Source organism: Arvicola amphibius, chromosome 8, assembly GCF_903992535.2.
Source record: "Arvicola amphibius chromosome 8, mArvAmp1.2, whole genome shotgun sequence".
Lineage (NCBI taxonomy): Eukaryota > Metazoa > Chordata > Mammalia > Rodentia > Cricetidae > Arvicola > Arvicola amphibius.
In genome coordinates, this window is record NC_052054.1 from 107,490,260 (window position 1) to 107,508,761 (window position 18,502).

The 18,502-nt window shown below is 45.2% G+C and overlaps 1 protein-coding gene across 1 annotated transcript in view; it reads left to right on the top strand.

Annotated features, from left to right (window-relative positions):
* The window catches only part of Dner (delta/notch like EGF repeat containing), a 282,293-nt gene that overhangs the window by 229,921 nt on the left and 33,870 nt on the right, over positions 1–18,502 (top strand). Inside the window, 1 exon segment of the mRNA XM_038340268.1 lies at positions 11,236–11,358. Coding sequence (XP_038196196.1) covers positions 11,236–11,358 — 123 coding nt within the window.

Here is an 18,502-nt window from a genome sequence, read left to right on the forward strand (position 1 = left end):
GCTATAGCAAAGTGGGCTTTGAAAAAGTCAAAGGTAAATGCATGTCTCCTATTAGAAAACTCCTGGCCTATGAGTTGCTGGTTTGTTAGCTGGGCCAACCAGCCAGGCACTATGGAAGGCTGAGCTGGTATTGTCTGGTGTTTTTTTTTTTTCAGTGAGGTTGTGTGTGTGTGTGTGTGTGTGTGTGTGTGTGTGTGTGTGTGTGTTTGCTGCCTCTGTGATATGGTGTTTTAGAGCAATGGCATCTTTCAGCATTCAGATACTCAGAGCTTTTACAGTTTGTGTGAACCTGCTCCTCTTTTCTAGAACATGACACCTAGGCTATCTGTTTAGATAATATCTGTACCTTGGACCACATGACCACGTAGCAAGTGGATCAGGTGCTTACTGCATGGCAGACATTGTGCTGGTGCGCTCTTGTGTCAGAACCTCATGGGCAGGGTCAAGGGCATGCTAACCTCCTCCTTTGTTAGCCTCGACTTCACTGTTTGGCAATAGAATCAGAATTAGGCACACCCTCTCGTGAAAGCAAACTCATTACTTTCTTCTCAGATCCTCTGATTTTCCGAGAGAAACTGCCAGTCCCTTTTGTTCACTTAAGGTTAGCTTCTAGAAAGTGCCTTGTGTGCCTTCCTGCTCCCTCACTCTCTTCAGCCACTTCCTGCTAGTGGATTTGACTGTGTTGGGAAGTCTGTAGAACAAAAATCGGCCTCAGTAAATGTACCCTCTTACAGCCCTCAGAACATTCTTGCGGAAGTTCAAGCTAAGCCAAGGCAAGAGCCAGGGACGGCCCTCACACCCTCTCTCCTTCTACAGTCTGCTCATCACTAGGTGTTTGCGGTTTACCTTTTACGTAGCTCTCAGCAATGCCCTGGTACTACTGTCAAATTGTTGGAGTCCCTGTTCATTGTGGCAGCCTCCTCAGTGGTCCGTCTCCTCCCAAGTGTTTAAAAAATGCTCTGCTCTGTAAAAGGAAGCCACCACTCAACACCTCTCGGTACTCCTGGGCTCCCTGCCTTAAGGGATTTTTACTTGAAAGCTCACAGACCCTCTTATTAACAGAACAGGATTATATCCTTCATTTCTATCTCTTAACTCCCATGGGTGAGGTGGAGGATTTGATCTTCTGGGAACTGGCCTAGACTTGAATCTAAGTCATACATGTTCCATTTACCTGATCACACGGAAAAGAGGGGAAAACTTAGTGTCCTTAAAGAAACCTCCCCATGTCTCACTGACTGCCGCTTGACTGCAAAGTAAAAACACAGAAACAAAAAAGTTCTTTCAAGCTGCCTTTGCCCTGAATCCAGGTCGAGCTGGGGCCTGAGCAGTGAGTCTTGGCCTGTTCGGCTTGAGCATACGGCTGCTGGGTTTGGGTGATCTCGCCAGGTTTCTTCCTTTGAGGCAGCACAAAACACGGATCGCCCCCTTCTTCCCCCAAGGTGACAGGAATGGATGAGTTGCTGGGATTTGTTACACGATGTGTGAAAGCCATCTGGCTACAACCAGAGCCTCAGAGTTTGAAAGTTTTCAGGGGGTGCCAACATGACAGGCTAGGTGAGGAGAACTAAGGAGTAAACAGTGTGGGTGGCAGCCATCTTATGCTGGTGTTTAAATGATGTGGAGCCTGCTGGGGAAGGTGAAGAACTGGCCGTGGGAGGTTTTGCTTCCCAGTGGAGCGAGTCGGAGTCCGGTGAGCACCACTTCAGACCAGAGCTGCAGGTGTTTGGGAGCATTTCCTTCTCCTATTCAGAGTCTCCCACATCTGTGTTGAGCTTCTGAGTCAGTCACTCAGGGTAGGTTGTGGTCTCCTTGCCTGAAAAGTAGGGGTAACCCTTTCTGGAAGATGGCTCCACCAGCCAGCCCATTTGCTGGGGTGGGTGAGGCCAGAGCACTCCCAGTTCTCAGGGTTCTCTAGAGGTACAGAAGCAGTAGTGTGTGTGTGTGTGTGTGTGTGTGTGTGTGTTTGTGTGTGTTCATCAGAGGGATTTGTTAGATTGGATTGTACAGCTGGAAGATGGGATAGTTCAGAATGGCTGTTGACCTAGGAGAAGCAAAAAACTCAGTAGCTTCAGTTCAGACAGCTCCACACTGATACTAAGGGCCTAGAAACTCCTTGGAGGGTTTACTGGTGTGCTACCGCATTAAAACAACGAAGAAACTGCAGCTTGCTATCCATGGGCAGTGGCAGCAGCCGTAAGTTCCCCTTTTCAGGGAGAGCTTGCACACAATGGCTGGCTTCCTGTGCGTGGTGGTTTGAATAAGAATGGCCCTCATAGGCTCATATATTTGAATGCTTTGTCATTAGGGAGTGGATGGAGCTATGATCTTATTGAAGGAAGCCTGTCATTGGGAGTAGACTTTGAGGTTACACAAGCCCATACCAGGCCCAGGTGCGCTCTCTCTCTCTCTCTCTCTCTCTCTCTCTCTCTCTCTCTCTCTCTGAAACTGTAATGTTTCAATTAATTAATGCTTTCTTTCCTAAGTGTTGCCTTGTTCATGGTGTCTCTTCACAACAATGCAGCAGAAACTAAGACATGGCTTCTTGTAGCCCAACAGGTACCCCAGCCTGTGTAGTGGTTTTGTATTCACATTCATGGCCTGTCCTTGTCCTTCATTTGTTCTTCTCCTTGTCCAGCTTCTCTGGTAACGCCCTCCTACAGACACGCCTCACTCATCCTGAAGACATCTCTTCATGCAGTCAGCTTGATAACCAAGAGTTCTCATCACATCCAGGCTGGTGGCCAAAAGGCAATAGACTTCTCAGTACCTCAGAACCACCAGTAGAGGTGCTAGGCTTACTCTTGCCATAACCCCATTGGTTGGTGTAAACTTAGTTCCAGATGAATTCAGTGTCCATCTCCTGTTGTGGACCAGCACTGCTGGGGAGCATCATCCAGGGCTCCTTTATAATCAGATTTCAGTGGCAGATGCAGCCTGGGGACTGATGCTCAGTCTCTTTCTCTAATAATTTCTTGTTCACCCTTTGCAACAATCTGAAACCTTCATGTCCCCAGCTCCCTTCAAATCATCCTCACCTTAACGAATCTAGGATGGTGGCTCTCAAAACGAATTTCTGCCCTTTGGACCATGACTGGAGATGGTTGGGTCATCACCTCTGGAGTAAGAATGCTGCTGAGATCCAGTGCATAGGAGTCAGGGGTGTGCCTGACACCCAACAATTCACAGGCAAGTGTTCAACAGAGAAGTGTGATAGGCTCCAAAATATCAATACAGTGTCTCATTTCCTGCCCCCACTAATATTTGCAGTTATTCCAGCGTCCCCAGTGGATGGCCTGACACCATGTGCCAATGTCTTTCTAAATGGTCACCCTTTGGTGTCTGCAGGACATGGTTCCAGCATACAAATATAACATCCAAGATCTGGAGATGCTCAACCCCCTTGTAGAAAATAATATTGTATTTCCACACAATCTACGTACTTTTTTTGTGTGTTTAAACCATCTCTATTTGTTTTATGCTTCCTAGTATTATGTAAATAGTACATAAATGCTTGTTTTACTGTATTATTTAGGGAGAATATAATTCTATATATGTCTAGTCGAATACAACTGTTCTTCCAAATAGTATTTAATTGTGGTAGGCTGAGTCCCTGGTTGTGGGACCTACAGACATTAGAGGACAGGCTGTACTATGGGTTCAGCATGGGTACGCTGGGATGATTCATGTCCCACATGGGGTAAAGAGAGGGGGTACTGAGAAGGGCATGTGGTTTATGACTTACAGATGGTTAACTTTGGTAACTTCCCATGTAAAGCTTACAGGCCACAATTTACTGTGGGTCAAATGAGACTGCAAAAATCAAAACTTGAGATAAGGGGGGAGTACTGCAGAGACATAATGAAGAAGCCCTGAGCTGGGATCTTATGGGTGAATGACTTTGGATGGATACTTACGTATCCATCCCCAAATTCACGTTTGGAAGCTCTGACTCCAGTGTGATTATCTATGGAGACAGGGCCCTTGAAGAGGTGATGAAAGGAGTTGTGGGGACAGCTCATGTATGAATTACTCGCTGTGGAAACACGAGGACCTGAGCTTGGGCTCAGAACCTACCCAATGACTCACACAGTGCTGGGGCGGGGCGGGGGGGCAGGGGAGAGCGCAGTGAGACAGGTAGAGCCCTGGAGCTCACTGGCCAGTTAAGCAACACTGTCTCAAAAAAAAAAAAAAAAAAAAAAAAAAAAAAAAACAAGGTTAACGGCACTGAGGAATGACATCTGAGGTTGATCTCTAGTCTCTGCACACATATGCAAACATGTGCATGCTATACAAACATGCACACACATGAACAGACATGGAAAGAGGTCATTAAAGTTCAAAAGGGTCCCAAGGGTGAAGTTGTAACCCAGCAGCTATAGTGGAATTCTCCAGCAGTGTTCGTAGGCAGGGGAAAGGCTGTGCGAAGATACAGCAAGTGGTGGCTCCCTGCCAGCTAAGGACAGATCAACCCGATGCCCTTGTTCTTGGACTTCCATCCTGGAGAACCGTGAGAATTCAGTTTCTGTTGTTTAACCTACCCAGTCTGTGTTGTTTTGTTATGGCTGCCCTAGCAGATAGACACACTAGACAATGTATTTTGGGACAACATGGGGAAGCAGGAAGAGCACATAGGCTTTAATGTGTGGTCGCAATCAACTTCTTTACCCTTAACTTCTCGTTTTTAAGTTGGGACCAGTTATGCCCTTTCGTGGTTGCTTTGTTCTGGGTACAGGGTTTCATTAGGCCCATACTGGCCTCTAATTCACTGTATAGCCGAGGATGACCTTGAACTTTTCATCTTCCTACTTCTGCCTCCCAGTGCTGGGATTATAGGTATACACTTCCGTACCTGGTTCATGTGGTACTGGGGATGGGATCCAAGGCTTTTTGAATGCTAGGCAAAGCTCTCTGCTGACTGAGATACTTACTTCCTTTTGGGTTTTGATAAAGATTCAGCAACACATGCAAAGGACCTGTCTTAGTTACTATTCTACTGCCGTGAAGAGACACCATGACCAAGGCAGATTATAACCCAGAGCATCTAATTGGGGCTTGCTTACCTTTTCAGAGGGTTAGTCTAATAAGACCATCATGGCAGAGACTGTGGCGGCAGGCAGGCATGGCACTGAAGCAGTAGCTGAGAATTTACATCATGATCTTCCTGCAGGAGACAGGAAAAGAGAAACTGGGCCTGGTGTGGGCTTTTGAAACCTCAGTGACACACCTCCTCCAAGAAGGCCGCACCTCTCAATCCTTCCTAAGCAGTGCACCTCCTCGGGATCGAACATTCCATTGCATGAACCTTTGGGGGCCGTTCTCATTTAAACCACCGCAGGGCCTGACACCAAAGCAGGCGCTACTCACTTGCTACTGGGCTTGGAGAACATTGTGGGTGGAGACCTTGCTATGCAGCTTTGTGTCTGGGGCACCTAGGACTCCTGGAATGTCATAGGAACATGTGAGCAGTCGGGAGTGTTTTGGATCCAGGAACACTGTTTTGACTTGGTGGATTTCCATCCAAGACATGCCTGTCATGGTTGTGAACACTGCAGTTACAGCCTTAGCCACCTGTTCTAGTAGAGGAGGAAGTGATGCTTGCAGACACGTCCCAATGGTAAGATGGAGATCAGTGTATAGTATTGGCTTCACATTGCAAGGCTGGGGTGATGGCTCAGTTGGGAAAGTGCTGGCTGCTCGTTCTTGGGGACCCAAGTTCAGACCCTCACTACTCATGTGAAGTGCCAAGAACAGCAAGCAGCAAGTGTCTGTAGACTAAGCAGGCAAGGGCAAGACAGGCTGATCTCTAGAGCTCATAAAGCATCCAGTCTAGCTGATCAAGTGAGCTCCAGGTTCAGAGGCAGACCTTGTCTGTGGCGCTCGCGTGTGCGCGCGCACGCGCACACACACACACACACACACACACACACACGCTCTCACAAAGGCACACCCTCTCCTGGTGTTCGGCTTCATCACACTCTGCTTTATTCCCATGAGACAGGGTTTCTCACTGAGCATGGAGCTAGGCTGGTGGCCAGCAAGCCCCAGTGAGCTTCCTGTCTCTGCCCCTGCCCCACAGTGCCGATGTCACAAGTGTGTGCAGCCACAGTGGGTATTTTTTTAAATGTGGGTGCTAGGATCTGAACTCAGATCTCTTTGCTTCTGTAGCAGGTGCCCTTATCCACAGAACCATCTCTCCAGCCTTTTCTATTAAAAAAAAAATTCTTTTTGGATTAGCCATTGTTTTCAAACCCTGGGCTTACTGCCCTGGGCTAATTTGTTTGCCTGAATTAATTATCAGCAGGGGGTGGCTGCCTCATTTCTCAGAGCCCCTGTCTTTTGGAAGGAATGCCTTTTAATTCCAACAGTACAACTTGGGGCTCTTTGGCAGCTAGTGGAAAGAGTGCCTTGACATTTCTGTAAAGGCATTTAAATGTTACTGTCTCTGAAGAAGCAATTTTAGAATCTGAAACCTTTACCCCCACCCCCACCCGGGCAAGGAAGAAAAATATCTCCAGCTTAATTAGATCTGTGAAATGACTTCCACGTTTGCTTTGCACGACGCTGCTGGAAGATAATGGTGCGCTTTGCAAATTACAAAATAATTATGGATAATTTCATAAAACTTGCTTTGGATTTTTGTCGGTGTAAATGACACCTCACTTTACAGGACAAGGGTACGTGCAGAGTTACTTATTATCCTTCGTGATTGATAAAAGATCTGTTGGAGAGCAAACAGTTGGAACAATGCTAGCCAGGATGGTCTCTTGTGGTCATATAAGGCCCTTTTGGTAGGCGTGGGATCACATCCAGGTTGTGTATGCAAGGCAAGTGATCTTCCAGCTGAGTTATATCCCTTATAAAAGTCCTTGTAACTAGGAAAAGGAGCCCAAAGACACTAAATGTGCTCTCTCTCTCTCTCTCTCTCTCTCTCTCTGTGTGTGTGTGTGTGTGTGTGTGTGTGTGTGTGTCTGTGTACAGGTACATGTGCACATATATGCTTGTATATGCTTGAGTGTGGAGGCCAGTTGTGTTGTTCCTCAGGCACTCACTTTCTTCTTCTTCTTCTTCTTCTTCTTCTTCTTCTTCTTCTTCTTCTTCTTCTTCTTCTTCTTCTTCTTCTTCCTCCTCCTCCTCCTCCTCCTCCTCCTCCTCCTCCTCCTCCTCCTCCTCCTCCTCCTCCTCCTCTTCTTCTTCTTCTTCTTCTTCTTCTCAAGATGTCTTAGTATTACTATTCCTGTGATGAAACACCATGACCAAAAGCAAGCTGAGGAGGAAAGGGTTTATTTGACTTATGTTTCCATTATCATGGAAGGAAGTCAGGACAGGAACTCAAACAGGGGAGGAACCTGGAAACAGGAGCAGATGCAGAGACCATGGAGGAGTGATATTTACTAACTTACTCTTCATGGCATACTCAGCCTGCTTTCTTATAGAACCCAGGACCACCAGTCTAGGGATGGCACCACCCACAATGGGCTGGCCCCTCCCACCTTTACTACTATTTCATATAATGCCCTACAGTCTTGCCTACAGCCTGATTTTTTTCCCTAAGGTATAGCTTCCATTTTATTTTTCCAAGATGTTTTCTTCTTCTGTCCTCATGAAGCCACCTCTTTATTTGGGCTTTGGTGGAGGTTGTGGTGCAGAACTAGCAGGACTAAATCACGATGGGGGGGTTGGTCCTTCCAAACTTCACGAGATCGATTTCTTACTGCCATGCCATTCGTAAATGGCACGGCTCACACAGTAACGCAGCTTGATGCAGAGTTTGGGACGCACATAAGCATCAAAGACACCTGCTTTGGCTTTGTCCCTGACAGCAGCATCTTTTACAATGTTCCGAATGATGAACTTCTTAATGGTTTTGTCCTTGGGCACACACCGGGCACAGTCCATGTGGTAAATTGGTTACACATGGCTGCCATCCTTTTTGTACAATGATGATCATTTCTTCTTTTCCTTTTTTTTTTTTGGGAACCAAGGCCGGAGAGCTTACAGAGACATTTTCTCAATTGAGGTTCCCCCTCTCAGATACGTATAGCTTGTGTCAAGTCAATATAAAACTAGTGAGCACACAGAGTCTCTCGCTGGCCTGGAATGTGCCAAGTAGGCTAGGCTGGCCAGCAAGCTGCAAGGATCCATCTGTTTCTACCTCCCTAGTACTGGGCTTACAAATGTGTGTCACCTCGCCTGGCTTTTTTGATGTGAGTTCTGAAGAGTAAACTCAAGTTCTTGTGTTTGCAAGGCAAACAATTTCCATGGCTGAGCTATCTCCCCGGCCCCTAGTTCCTGATATGTAATGTATTTATTGTGATAAGAAGCAGAGTGGTCTCCCTTCTTAGCAAGACTATAAAGGTATATTGCTGAAGCGCTTACTATCAGCACACTGATACATGGCACATCCTTTTTGTCTACTCATGCTATATCACTGAAACTACACTACACATTGGCCAGCAGCTTCCAACTTCTCCTTCTTACACCCCTGGAAACCACCTTTCTATGCTTTGCTTCTGTGGGTTTGACCTTTAGCTGTAGGATTGCACAGTGTTTGTCCTTCTGCCACACCTAGCATGATGTCTACGTGGTCCATGTTGTAGCTGCTGATAAGATTTCCTTCCTCTTATATCCCAAATAGCATTCTGTTGTGCGGAGACAGCACATTTTCTTTAGACACTCGTTGGTGGATGGTTAGGTTGTTGTCATCTTTTGGGGTATTATGAATAATGCTGCATTGGATGGGAAGGTGCTACTATTTCTCTGAGATTCTGCTTTTAATTCTAACGGGTAAACACACAGAAACGGGATTGCCTAATCATATAACATTTTTTATTTTTAACCCTTGAAGAACCTGAAAATTCTTTTCCTTGCATCTGTACCACATTATGTTCCCACCAACACTGTCCCAGAGTTCTGTGGTGGTTAAGGCTAACTAATGGTCAGAGGTTAACAGTCAACTTAACACAATCTAGAATCACCTTGAAAGTCTCAGTCAAAGATCGCCTAAGTTTTCTAAGTTAGGTTAGCCAATGGGGGTCTTGACCACTTTAATTAAAGTGTGAAGACCTGCCTACTGTGGGTGGCACCATTCCCTAGGCTCCTGGGTTGTGTAAGAATGGAGAAAGGAAGCTGAGTACTAGCATGAACACATTCATTGCTCTTTGCTCGTGACTGGGTGTTATTAGGTTCAAGCCCCTACCTCCATGATTTCTCTGCCGTGATAAACTCTGTCCTTGAATCAGGAGCCAAATAAACCCTTTCTCTCTTAAGTTGTTTTGGTATGGTATTTTATCCCAGCAACAGGAAAGGAAACTAAGTTGGGTCCCAGTTTCTTCCTGTTTTCGACAACTCTCATAACTCTCTGCTGTTTTTCTTTCACTAATGGGCATCCTAACAGGTATGATATGGTTTCTCAATGTAGTTTTAACTTTTACTTCCTTGATCATTAGTGATGTTGATGATCCCTTTGTGTTCCTGCTCACCATTACTAGTGCTTTATACCACACACAAAAATCATGTCATTTTTTTCTTCCAAAAAATAAATGACTTAACATAAGATTTTAAATCATAAAACTATTGGAAGAAAACAGCTAGGAAATCCTTCATAGTTCTTGGCAATGATTTCTGGAATATGAAATCAAAAAGCATAGGCCACAGTGATGACTTATCTATGAAGAGTTGGTAGTAACCATTTACTGTTGGCAAGCTGTTGGGTTTCTGTGTTATGGTGGAAGCAGATACAGACAATACATAGGTGGATGTATGTGCCAAACAGCCTGGGATGGATTTTGCTTGTAGTCTATTGCTTGCTGAAGACTTTTGACTAGAGACTTTCGTGCCTGTGAACTGTTAGATGCTGAGCCAGCTCTCCTTAGTTGATGCCAGGAACAGCACCCCCACCCTTCATGATAACAAAATGTCAAATGTCCTCTAGGGGACAAAGTCACTCTTAGTTGTGACCCTCTTATCTAATTGGCTGAGATAACCTGATAAAGAGTCCCAGGAGATGCTTTCCTAAGATTACAAGGTGTAGGAGAAAGTAGAAGAAGAGCCAAAAAATCACCTGGTGTATTTGTCTTAGGTAGGTCAAGGTTATCTCAAGGGGTCCATTATCAACGCCTAAATTTGGGAAGTGGTTCAAAAATAACTCCATGACGGTAACACAGCTGCAAAGTGCTCTGTTAATAATGCAAATATGAGCTTAACCTACTTTTGTGATAGGCACAAGAAGCAGCCTCGAACACACTAGCTGTTCTAACGGGACTCTGAGTCTGAGGGCCTTCTGTGTGTCAGAAAGGCTGGGGTACTGGGTGGGGACAGCCAGCAACTCCAATTCCCATTTGGGCAAAGGTTTATTTTTTTAGCTTATCTGAATTCAGAACAAACACAGGCAGAGGGAATTTTGAAAGCCCTCACATGGTTCTCATTGTTTGGTCGGGGCCAGACAAAAATGGCCTGTTTTCACGGCAAATTGGCAATAACATGTGTTTTTGAAAGCTGGAAACAGCACAATGCCTCATTTCAGAGAATAGTGTCTTCTTGTCTTGCAGGGTAAACACCTGTTTTGCAAAATAGAAGCATAAAAGCTGGCTTTATAAAAATCGTTGGGTTTCTTTTCTTCATTCCTATTATTCTTTAGTAACTAAGAAATTAAGTATATTTTGAAATCGTATAACATATAGATTTGTGTTTTTAAACAAACAAAGAGTGACCAAACAATCTCCCATCTCAACAGGAACTTTGGGCAGGTCTTTTTAGTTCACTTTCTCTTTGGATTAGAGGGAAAGAGACTTTCCGTCTCTAATGAAAATTTCTTCAGATAAGTGCATTTTTCTTACTAACAAGGAGAAGAAGTGTGGACATTGTCCTTGAAAGGAGCTGTTTGTAATCACGTGCAGGACGTGCTGCTACTCTCAGATGTCCCTTGTGGCCAGAGTTGACACATTTGATGGCTGACTTTTTCAGTGCCCAAAGCCTTGGGATCATAAGGGTGAGGCCAGTAAGTGGGGCTATGTGGATCCTTTCTTCTTTCCTTGGGGGCCACAAAAAATATGTGAAGAATTATACTTCTCAATAGTAACATTTCCATTTATCCCCAGGGAACCTGACCCCTTAATCCCCTCCTGCCTGGCCCCATAGCTTCTACTGAAGACCTGGTGACCTTCTTTGCAGATGGGCAGAATGTAGGATTTGACAAGGTGTATCTGACAACATCCTTTCCTCTCTGTCCCCCAGGTTACCATGGTCTCTACTGTGAGGAAGAATACAACGAGTGCCTGTCTGCTCCTTGCCTGAATGCTGCCACCTGCAGGGACCTGGTCAATGGCTATGAGTGTGTGTGCCTGGCCGAGTACAAAGGTGAGCTATTTCTCATGACTTCTTGGTGCTAAATGACCACGCCCCATGGAGCTCTCAACTTAGTAGGTAAGCCCCTGATCGGGGTATGGGTTTGTTTATAATCGAAACCAAATACTCAAGCTAGGATGGTGGAGGGGTCCCGGGAGCCCCATTTGTAAGCCTTAGACTTCTTCCTGATTAGCTGAGAAACCCAGCTTCTGCCTTTTTCTTTTTCACATGCATTTCTGTTTGTTTAACTCATATAGAAGTAGACCCTGAAAGGGCTGTTAAGGTCTGCAGGCAGGGACAGGTCAAAGGTCGTGGCTGGGAGCAAGAAAGAAGTGTGGTGTTCTCTATAGCTTGTTGGGTAAAAACAGTATGTCCTTGGTGGGGGATGGGGCAGCCACATGTTTTGGCAAAGATGTGAGTTCGTATTAAACAAGTCAGTTGGGAGGCAAATGTTAGTTCATCTGATTGGATGCCTGTTAATGTCACTCTGGAAGAACAGCCGACATTGACAAGGTAGTTACAGTGCGTGGAACACGTTCCAAGCACGCAAGTGCATCAACTCATTGAATCCTATTGGCAGCCCCACAAGGCAGATGGTAATGTTATCTGGCATGAGCCAGCCAGTGTGGTTTGGTTCCTAAAGCCCTTCTCCCTGCCTTTACCTTGGCTTCTAGTCATGGTGTGTGGAAGGTGTGGCTTCATCTAAGGCCAGATGGTCAAGTTTGAGAGCCACAGCTCCTCACAGCTACACGGTGAATGCGGCTCGCTAGCTGTTGCACAGTTCCCTAAGCCAGAACACCAGGGCTGGCTTAAATTTTTAAAATACTTTCGTGGCCCTATTTATATCCATTTCCCTTAACCTTTCAACTCCCCTTACTGCTTGCTTGAGAGCCTCCATCTGCCTGCCTCTCCCCGCTGCTCTTTCATGGGCCCTCCTCTACTTGGTGATCTTTCTGGAAAGCTTCAAGGACTGACACTCACCGAAGGACTCAGTGAGGGCTCTGAATGCAGTTAAAGCTGGGCCAGGCCTTTGTTCCAGCACATCTGCTGCTTCATTTGGAATGGATACCTGGTTGGATACCCGGTGACAACCGAGAAGCATCCACTTCCTCAATGCCACAAGGGCAGACATGTTGGCTTATCTTTGTGACTTTTCAGCTTGGGGTCTATCAGAGCTTGGGGGAAGAAGGAATCCATTTGATTCTGGAAAGGAGAACAAAAAGACAATGACTCTAGTGGTTTAGTTAGCTCATCTCAATCCTGCCACAGGTCTGCTGAGCCAGGACAGAGCTCTCAAATGGATTTTGGCCAATGATACAGAGATTTCCAGATCTTTCAGTAACCGGGCTGGTATGGGGAATAGGCTTCAAACAACTAAAACTACCAATATTCTTTAGTTTGGGGAACAGATCTCATCTTTATAATTAGCAAGATGATTAAGTAGATAGATCCGGAATATGTATGTTCTTCTCTCTTTGACCTTTAGCTCATGCTGGACTTACTAAGCAAGAAAAGTATGGTTGCATACTTTTATGATAGTTTAAAAGCCTATCAATGGCCCTAAAACTCAAGGGCTGCGATGTTAACTTTTTCCACGCCGTTTCCACACATTCTGGGTGTTGTTGTCCGTGCTGTTTCTCTAAAATCACAGGATTTCTTCAGAAGCCCCGCGTCAAACTCCTCATTCCAAGCACACACCTGGCTCTGCCTCTGTAGGATAAAAGAAAATGATTATGTATAAAGTCTTCAAATATACCCTCTCGTCCTCCCCTCCCTCTGCTGTGAGCCATGGCCTTCAAACTTGAGCTCATGTCAGCTTCTGCCAGCAGCTCTCTTCTAGAGCACGGCACCTCAACTTTCCAGCTTTTAATTCTAAGCTTAAAGTGTGGACCAAAACCTTGCATTTCTGGCACATTCTCAGGCGTGCCTTTGTGAACGCCTCCCTGTAAGTGTATCTGAAATGGCAAAAAGTTCTGTACCGTGTCAGCTGGACATGCTCATTCTGCATGAGTTCAGCACTTCTCTGTGTGCTCTGAGTTAGGAGCTCCCGTCTGCCTGCCTGAGAAATTCCCCCTGATTACCTTGCTGTTTGTCCATCTGCAGTATTGAATGTTGCCTTTATCATATAAATCAATGCATCTTCTAGTGTAAGAAAGAGAAGATTCTAGAAAGAAAGCAGCTGAAGCTCGTATTCAGTGACCTTGATCCTGGAGGTAAAAGGTTGCGTGTGAAGATGAGGTTCTCGAGGGGTGCTGTAGGAGCTGGGAAGTTCAACCTCTAGTCCGAAGAGAAGGTTCGATTCCAGGGAGAGAGCTGAGAACTTGGGGAACTGATGACTGAGGCGTGCAGAGGACCCCTGAGTTCATGGAATTGAAGGATGCCTTGTGAACACACCACACGTGACCTCAGGAAGCGGAACTGCTCCCTCATTTCGTAGACACCGGCTGCTCTTTAAGGGAGCTGTATAGTCTGGAGGCCCGAATCTTTTCTTGTGTGGCTGGAAGAGAATGGTTTTCTCCTGCTCATATCAGTGGACCCTGAGAAAGCCAGACTGAGAGGCCTGTCTACTGTAGACCTCAGAAGATAGGGCTCAGCTGGCTGCCAATTTAGTGTCCCCTTCTCTGACTTGATTTCTCCTCCCTCCCCACAGGAGAAGGAGCCCATACCAACCACCCAAAGAAGGAGAAAAACTGAGTCTCTAAAGACTCAAGAGGGGAAGTAAAAAAGCAATGTGTGTTACTCAAAATTGAATCTGAATCTGGAGAGCACAAAGGCAGAACTATTTCCCGATAGATATTAAAGTATGAGGAAATGGAGGTCATCAGAAAAAAAGATAGACACTTTGGAGAAAAGATCCAAGGGCTCTGAGGGCAGATGATCCGGAAGGGGAAGGGAAAGACCAAAATAAGGCTAGCACCAAGTCATTGTCTGGGGCCTCAGGGAGAGGAGGAAATCTGGCTTGCAAGAGGATTAATTCAGCGTGCCCAAGAACACAATGTGCACGTTGTGATTTCTGGGTAGAAGTTCTAACATCTAGGCTAAACAGAACAATCTATGGGAGTGGGCTGTGCAGGTCACATTTTAAACAGAGGACTGGGAGAACAGCAGCTGGCAGCCATATTTGGCAGGGTATAGGACTGGGAGTTAGAGGACCATTTGCAAAGGTAGTTCAGTTGGTGAAGAGCTTGCTTTGCAAATGCAAAGACCTGAGTTCAATTTCCAGCGCCCACATACAAGCAGCAGGTATGGTGGTGCACTTCCGTAATCCTTGTCCTGGGGAGACAGCGGCAGGGGGATGGCTGGGGCTCACTGGCCAGCCAGTCTAGCCTGTTTGATGAATTCCAGGCTAATGAGAGACCATATCTCAGATGAGACGGATGGCACTTCTGAGGCAGATGCCTAAGGCTGTCTCTTGGTCTGCACACACACACACACACACACACACACACACACACACACACACACACTTGCCACCCCAATATGTGCACACACATACACAGGCGTATAAAATAAAAAAAATCGCCATACATTTTAATAATTCAGAGACCGTGATATCCTGTACCCTCTTTGGGACTGTGTTTGTGAGAAGTGTCCTCAGGAGACACTGAGGTAGTAGAAGGGGAAGAACAGGAGGGTTGTGGGAAGACTGATTTAAATGCAGGGAGTGACCCAGATGGATGTGACTGTGCTAATTTAATGGTGAAGAGAGACTCTCAGAATAGGTACAACCGCTACATTAGCTAGCGGCTGCCACACAGAGGCTTAGGATACACCATTGACTTAGGACACGGCTTTGGATAGCTGTTAGTTCTGTCAGCCCAGGAAGGGCTTAAGTGGTGCCATGCCCAGGGCCCCTCAGGTCACCGTGTATGAAGCAGCCTGCGCTCCAAGCTAATGCTAGACTCCAGAAGGATAAGCTCGTGAAGACCCCCAGGGCTGGACAGCATTCGCATTCTTCCTTCAGGCTGTGGAATTCATCACAGTCTGCTTCATCCCTGGTGCTTCAAATTCTCTATGTCAGCAATGGCCTGGATCCCCTTAAAGGCCTCCCAAGTCAGGCTCACACAGGATGAGCTTTCCAAGTAAGCTGATTAGGAACTTTAAATGTGTCTTAAAAATCTCTGAACTTCCCAAGATGCTCTGGAATAGACGTTCATGTTCAGGGGGAGGGAATTACACGGGGCAGACAACAGGGGCTCATGGGGGAGGGATTTAAATAGCCAAAGTAAAGTTCTCTATAGTTTTAACCAAGTCTCTGTGAGGCGAAGGAGTCACACACACCTGCTATAGACCTGCTCCTTTCGAAGAGCAGAGAGTGCAGAAATTACCTTTTCTGTTGTTGGAGCAAACACCTCACAAACCCACTTTAGACTTCACCTTCTCAGCTTCATGCCCTGGCCTCTCAGAGTCTCCTTACGGGAGCTCCAACTCTGTCATAGGTTGCCTGATGTTTGTGGCTCTCTGGCATTTTGGCCCCATGTTTGTTTGCCAGAATACAATCCGAATTGTTTGGGAACCAGAGTTCCTAGTGTTCCCCTAGTGTGCGCAGGCTCCTGGGTTCCATCATTACTACAGCAGACCCCAACACAAACAACCAAAAGACCTGTTGTAAATCACATTAATAGAATAAAGAAAGCCAAAAAGAACATGTGAGTTTCTCCTGTGTTGCCTGTCACTCACATCAAGAGGAATGGGGGGAGGTGAGAAAAGGGTTGTAAATGATGTAAATGCAGTGTATTCATGTATGAAATTATCAAGAAATAAAATGCATAAAGGTAGAAAACTGTTAACTTTCTACCGTGGGGCATGGTGTTAGCCAGCGCTAGACCAATGGGCTCAATCAGCCGCCTTTCAGCCACAAACATGTTGGTTCTTCCTTCTTCACAGTTTTAAAGCTAGTGAATGATGGATCTAAAGTGATTTCTGCTTAGTGTTCATAGCCTCAGCGTGTCAAAAAGATCAAGATATAGCCTCATGTTGGATTTGTTTTTTATCTCTTTATAGCAGAATAAATTTAATGATTAACCAATGCTTGTTTGGGATTCTTGGTGGTGAAAGTCATTTATTGCTTTTGTGTATTATAAAACTATGTGTATTTTTTAAATAGATAAGCTATTTAAAATATTTAAATTATTTTAAATGTTTTAAAAATAGAATTGGTATTCTATTTTTGTCACCAAGAATCCCAAACAAGTATTGGTTAATCATTAAATTTATTCTGCTATTAAAAAATACAATGAGAGCCGGCCGGTGGTGGCGCATGCTTTTAATCCCAGCAGAGTCAGGCAGAGTCAGGTGGACCTTTGTGAGTTCTAGGCCAGTCTGGTCTACAAGAGCTAGTTCCAGGACAGGTTCCAAAGCTACAGAGAAACCCTGTCTCAAAGAACAAAATGAATAATAATAATAAAAAAGAAATACAATGAACAAAGACATTCATGGTAGCATTGTTTATCACAGTTCAGTTAATTCTTTATAATTCCTGGTTGTTTTTGGAATGGGTAATGTCCCAGAAATTATATCACTCTGTTAAAGGTGCGGTCACATCATACCTTTACTGTTAAAGGAATGATATTTATTTACTCATTTGTTTTTGGGTAGAATTGCATCTTTTGTTCCGTGCTATTTACAGAGTGAACAGAGAATTCTAGGGATTTTGTGTGCTTCTGAACTGTGATCCATGCAGACGCGAATTAAGTCCAAGTTTTTCTCGCTCTGCCCATCGCTGCCCTAGGAGAACAGACTGAGACTGGCATGCACAAGGGACAATAACGCTAGGGTTGAGATGCCAACTGTAGTTTCTGAAGTGGTTCAGAAGATGGTGAGCTATGTAACAGTCAAAAAACTGAGGAAGTCCTCAAGAAGAAAGCAAAGCTTGAATAAAATAGGATGACATCCCAAAGTGAAGCTGAAGTGCTAAGAACACGTCTGAGGTGGGGGATTGTCACTCAGGGGGTGAGTGCTTCCTAGCGAGCCCAGGGTTTAGGTTCAGTCCTTGGCACTGCAAGCCAGAAGAAACCAGCAACAAAATAGCAATCGTCCTCCAAGAATATGTTTAGCTAACTGTCTTTACCGAGCTTACTTTTCTGGGAGATTAAAAAATAAATGATTTTCAGTTTTCAAATATTAATTGTAACTAACTTGGGACAACAAAGATATATAATTGGCACATTGCTCTTTATAGTCTAGATCATGTTAAAACTAGATTCAGGAAGGAGCCCTATTGGAATAGAAAATTTTCCAGAAACATCATTCTCCATCCCTTAATCTGCGAAGTATGAATTATTATTAATTGTGACTGAATTGAAGTTTATTTTTGCTTGAGACTAAACATGTTTCGTAATAGTGCATGCCCACTTGCCAATGGGTGATGTGTATGTCAGTCCTCAGACTTAGCTTGAAGCGTGGACCTGGTTTTCCCTGACAAAATAGGATGTTTTGAGGCCAATTTGGAACTTGGAATGATGCCTCATTCCTCTGGCAATCTCACCTGAATGTCAGCCAAAGTCCACTGGCTGTCTGTCATCCTTTCTGTGAGGACAGGGTTATGGTGCTGTAGCTGCTGTTTCTTCCGTGGATTTAAGATGTGTGCTCGGCTCCGATGGTGCTCAGAGATCCGTGGGGGAGTCAAGGAGGGAATGGATACATTGGGATCAGACACAGGGAATTCTGTGACAATGGAATCATAGCAAGTTCTCAACACACAATGTCAAAACCTGCTTTGCCTGGGGAAAGTCAAGGTTCTGCTTTATAGCCAAAGGTGCTGTTTTGGGAATAGATGAAGGAGTTCAGTTCTGTCAGGCAAAGTCCAGTCCAGGAAGAGGTGAAGGGAGCTATGTTTGGTCAGGGAGTCAGGATGCCTTAAGACAGTCCTGGGGGAACATCCTGATGAATGTCAGGGAAGGCATGAAGGTGGGTCCTAGAAGCCAAGAGGAAGGCTTGAACAGGAGAGGCACCTGGGCAAATCATGAGTAACCGTGCCATCTCTTCTGTATATTTAGTTTCTGGTACAAAGCTACTCTGTTCTAATGACCTACATGACAATGCAATTATATTTTTTAATAGAAGGATTACCAAGCTTAGACTATAGAAATGCAAGGGACTCAAGTATGTACCAGGGATGTGAGCCCTTCCCAATTCACAGAGTTCATGCTTCTGC